The sequence below is a fragment of the Anopheles coluzzii genome, chromosome 2 (assembly GCF_943734685.1).
Source record: "Anopheles coluzzii chromosome 2, AcolN3, whole genome shotgun sequence".
In the NCBI taxonomy this organism is placed as follows: domain Eukaryota; kingdom Metazoa; phylum Arthropoda; class Insecta; order Diptera; family Culicidae; genus Anopheles; species Anopheles coluzzii.
In genome coordinates, this window is record NC_064670.1 from 44,819,691 (window position 1) to 44,824,829 (window position 5,139).

General features: G+C 40.6%; 1 protein-coding gene across 1 annotated transcript; it reads left to right on the plus strand.

Moving 5' to 3' along the window:
* The first annotated feature begins 2,851 nt into the window (after positions 1 to 2,851).
* On the plus strand, positions 2,852 to 3,847 carry LOC125906901 (histone H2A). Its single transcript, XM_049607820.1, has one exon. The coding sequence runs from the start codon at positions 2,904 to 2,906 to the stop codon at positions 3,276 to 3,278; it is 375 nt and encodes a 124-aa protein (XP_049463777.1). The 5' UTR covers positions 2,852 to 2,903; the 3' UTR covers positions 3,279 to 3,847.
* The last annotated feature ends 1,292 nt before the right edge of the window (positions 3,848 to 5,139 follow it).

Below are 5,139 nucleotides of genomic sequence, written 5' to 3' on the forward strand. Positions count from 1 at the left end.
TTTGCCGGGTTGGTTAGTTTTATTTAGTTCAATGCAATGTATATAGTGTATCTAAGGTTATAAAGAAATATATGAAATAAAGTAAATAAATGTTCCTTAAAAGCAAAAGTTCAATTAATCTTAATACTAATATTTACAATTTCGGAATAGTAAAACAAATGAGATAATTTTTCTCGTTACTCTCCCGAGTAGCGGGGTAAAATGGCACGAAAACACCGGCTTCACTGCTTACGCTGCGAGCGACGTTTTTGGCGCCAAAGCGCTGTGCTTGTCGCACGTTCCAAACTGTGTCGTGTGTGCGTGTGTATGTGTCACTCTCACTGAAACAATATCAACGCGCGCAGCTGGCACTGTGGTTTATCTCTCCCGAGATCACACACAAAAAGTAACGGTATATTCACTTCTTACCAACGTTCTCTCCCGAGATCGTTGGCGTAGACACTGGAGTTCAACAAAAACACGTCCGTCCGGGTGAACCGCTCGCACAAGGGTCTTTACAGAAATGGTCTTTACGGAATGGGTCTTTACGGAATGGGTCTTTTTATGATGTCTTTTTATAATGAGGTCTTTACGGAATCTATCTTTACGGAATGGTCTTTTTATAATAGGAGACGATCACGAATGGTCTTTACGGAATTGTTGTTGTTAGTATGGTTTAGAGATGCTTTGGCACCTGCGGAGTTCTTTCGCCTCTTTGTGTATAAAATAGGACTATTAGATTGTTATAGTTGATGGAATAAATGTGATAGTTTTAGAAATTTTAGTAGATTTTCCTGTTTCTGTGGATGAGGTGAAAGTATTGAGTCTATGTTGGCGTCAAGATGGCAAGTATTACGAAGTTGTGTGTATCCGTGGCATTCTGTTAAGAGGTGGAATATTGTTATAGTGGTACCGCAGAATTGGCAGAGAGGAGGACTGGATCGTTCGATGAGATGGCTGTGGGTCAGTCTAGTGTGGCCTATTCTTACTCGAGTAAGGATCTTTTGGTCTCGATGTTTGATTACTGATGGCCATGGTGTAGATGTTGATTTCACTAGCCGAAGGAAGTTGTTTTTGGTTTTAAACCATTCCTTTTCCCACGCCTCTCTTATTTTTCCATTTATATAGATAATTGCGTCTCTTTTAGGCAACGAGGTGTTATAGGTTGATGTTTTTCTTCGGCCTTTGTTGGCGAGGCGGTCGGCGATCTCGTTGCCTTTGATACCAGTGTGACCAGGTATCCAACAGATGGTGAGTTGTTGATCCTGGTTTATGTGTGGGCTAGTGACCTGGTAGAGCTTTTGGATGTTTGGGTCCTTACATGTTCCATGCTCAAGTGCCGAGAGGACACTCGCACTGTCGGTAAAGATGACGTTTTCCAGGTCAGAGCGCAGGGTATCTTCAACTGCCTGGATTAATGCCAACGTTTCTGCCGTAAAGATGGAAGAGTGATCCGGCAGTTTGGACGCTACTTTATCAATGGGTGAGTAAATCCCGAATCCTGCTGCTGCTTCATCGACGGATCCATCGGTGTAAATGTGATTGTGCTTAATGTATTTGTTGTTGATGTGTTCTATGAAATGTTTTTGTGCTATTGTACTATTGCAGCCTGCTTTAAGGATGTTTTTAAAATGCCAGTCTATGTTAGGGGGTTCATGGTACCACGGTCGAGTGCCAAGATGTAACAGTGTTGTGATATCCGGGATATTGCAGTTTGTTATAGCGAAAAGTTCGGAGTTGGCTCTATTGAGGAATGATGGTGCTTGGATATTCTTTTCTTTAATTCTTGTTGCTGTTGCGGCTAATTTAGTTGTTATTACATGGCTAAGTGGAAGAAGTCCGCTCTCACTTAGCATAGAGACGATGGGGCTGGTTCGGAAGGCGCCTATGGCATATCTTAGAACGGCATGGTAGATGGGGCTTATTGCTTTTTCAAACTGTTCTTTTTTAATCGATACTATTTCTATACCGTACAGTAGTTTTGGAAGTAACCAGTGATTAATAATGAAGATAAGTGTGTCTTTTGAAGCTTTGTGGGTTCCTGTACTGAGCATTTTGAAAAGGTTGATTTTCTTGGTAGCTGTAGTTTTTAACTGTTTAATGTGGGCTTGGAATGTGAGTTTTTGGTCTATTGTGATCCCGAGTATCCTTACTTTTTTGCAGTCTGGAATTTGTGATTGATTAAGGCAAAGCGGTACGGTTGGGTGCGGTTTGGTGCAGATGTGCAAGATATTGCTTTTTTCAGCAGCGATATCATAACCAATACGTTTTGACCATTCCCATAAGATGTTCAGTCCCTGTTGCAGATTGTATCGCGCAACTCCATTATCTGCATTGCTCGAGATCAGAACGATATCATCAGCGTACACCAGTGGAGTGATGGATGGTGGAAGTGAGCGGAGAAGACTTTCGATGCTGATCAGAAATAATGTTGGAGAAAGGATGGCTCCCTGAGGAACTCCGTTTTCGAGTGTTTTAGTGCTAGATTTGTTCGTTCCAATCAGAACCTCGAAGGTACGGTCTGAGAGGAAATCATCGAGGAATGTGATCATGTTACCTCCGAAATTCCATCTGGCTAGCTGGCGCATGATTGCGTATTTCCATGTCCGATCGAAAGCTTTAGCCAAGTCGATGATAGCACAGTCGGCATGATGTTTATCAGATTTTACTTTGGCCAGCAGTTCTTCGAGTTGCTAGATTGCGTTCTAGAAAAATTCCGAGCTCTCTGATCGCTTATAACGGGCTATGAGAGAGAATACGTATCGTGCAGCTCGAAAAATTCCAAACGAGTATCGGGCAGCACGAATAAGCTGCTATATAAGCATCGGTCGGGTCAAAATTGTTCTATTATAAAAAGACCCTTCTCAAAGAGAACATCGTGTTGTTGGTGATCCCTTACAAACGTACACCAATCAAATCTAACCATGTCTGGCCGTGGAAAGGGAGGAAAGGTAAAGGGAAAGGCAAAGTCCCGTTCCAACCGTGCCGGTCTTCAGTTCCCCGTTGGCCGTATTCATCGTCTCCTGCGCAAGGGTAACTATGCCGAGCGCGTCGGTGCCGGAGCACCCGTGTATCTGGCAGCCGTCATGGAATACTTGGCCGCTGAAGTGCTTGAGTTGGCCGGAAACGCTGCCCGTGACAACAAGAAGACGCGCATCATCCCGCGTCATCTGCAGCTGGCCATCCGCAACGACGAGGAGTTGAACAAGCTGCTGTCCGGAGTAACCATCGCTCAGGGTGGTGTGCTGCCCAACATTCAGGCCGTGCTGTTGCCCAAGAAGACCGAAAAGAAGGCTTAAACGGTGTGACAAAGCTTCCTTCATCTCAAACCCAAAACCGTCCTTTTCAGGGCGACAAATTACTTTGCCAAAGACATTTTATTCGATTTATGCTGTTATGGGAGAACCAGAAGGAAAAAAATCCAGATATATCAAGAACCGTGCTTGAAACTGTGTACAAAATGTAAATGAAAAAATGTGCCGTCCTTTGGCACAAAACGCATCCCTTAATATTTTCAATTCTGTAACCTCTCACTACGAATTCTACAAAATGCAGCATATCATAAGCGATGCATAAGATTTTCCAGGTAGCTTGTTCAAGAGGGTTGGTTTTACCACAGAAATGCAAGCAGTGATACCTGCGTGTTGACCTTTTTCTGAAAACAGTAAAGGACACTTTTACCTGATTTATCGTTAACCACGGGAAAATGTTGAAAGGGTCGATTGTCGAAAAATGTTGTGCGTTTAGGTAGCCTTAGGTTCTCACAAAAGTTTGGCTTTCAATATATCGGGAAACGTTGATAATGGCTTTAAAAAAGTTGGACCAAAAATTAGGAAGGTTCAAATAAACAACCATACTTATTAATGTTTCCCTTCACCCTTCATCTTAATCACCAGTTACCCAAATTTGTGAAGCATTTTAAAGTGTTTCGTTGTTTGAAACAATAAAATGATTTGCAATGTAGGAATGCCTATAAAATACAAAGTATTGAAATGTCCTAACGCATATGCAACTCCACATTCAATAACGCCATCTAGTGGTGATCAAAGTCCCTGCAACCAGTAGTAACGCCATCTAAATAGTTGGTTAAAGTAAGGCTCAGTGATCTATGTTACATATGAGAAGCGTTACATGCCTTTTAAAATTCCCAAGCAGTATTTTTGAAAAGTTCATAAACACCCCAAAAGCTTTCAATTTTAGTAACATTTCCTATGATTAGAAAGTATTAAATATTAAAAATATTAATAAATTAATAATGTATATGAAATATAATTATTACCTATTCAATCTATGTTTCCGCCTATTGTGAATAAACTTTACTTTAGGTGCGAGGGCTCTTTTTTAAATTGAGGTTAATGAAGGTAGTAAATATTTGTATGTATTTGATTATCTTGCTTTATTAATAGTTGGGAACATAAATAAATAATCATTTTTAAAAGTAACCATTTTTTATGTGTAAGATTGTTATAATTATAATACGTGAAGTTGTTACAACTCTGATTGCTGTTAAAAATGATAGCCTAATAGTAATAATATAATTTATTTATACTCATGAATTATCAATGAGTGTTATCTTTGCAATTGCTGTTCTTTTTTATGTTTGTTCAAAAATTGTTGCTTTTCTAATTATCATGTAAAAAAACGTTATTAAGACTTTGACGTTTGACGTTTGACGTAATAGTCGCATTCATATAGCGCTCCGTGTTTTTGGCAAAAATTCACGCTATTCATCATATAAGTTTTAGTTTTTGGGAATACCATTTCATCCATAAACATCATCGCGATATTGGAATAAAGTTCAACCGTGCCAACTCTCGATAATCTCGTGCTAATTCGCTTTCCAACGTGGTCGCGCTTTCGCGCATCCCTGCCGTCATCGCTACAATCAACATTGCTGTCATCATAGCCAAGATACATCGTTCCCTAATAATGGCAAACATCTGCAACTCTTGCACCACGGAAATCACGGAAGCTTTCATTAGCTGTTGCTTATGCAACTCTCCATTCCATCGGCGCTGCTCTTCTATACCCGCAGACTTACTCCAGCGCATCTCTGAATACAAACAAATTCACTGGTGCTGCAGTGGCTGTAACAACGTTTTGTTGAATCCGCGCACCAAATTTATTAAAAACGCAGCCATTCAATCTGGTTTCCAAACG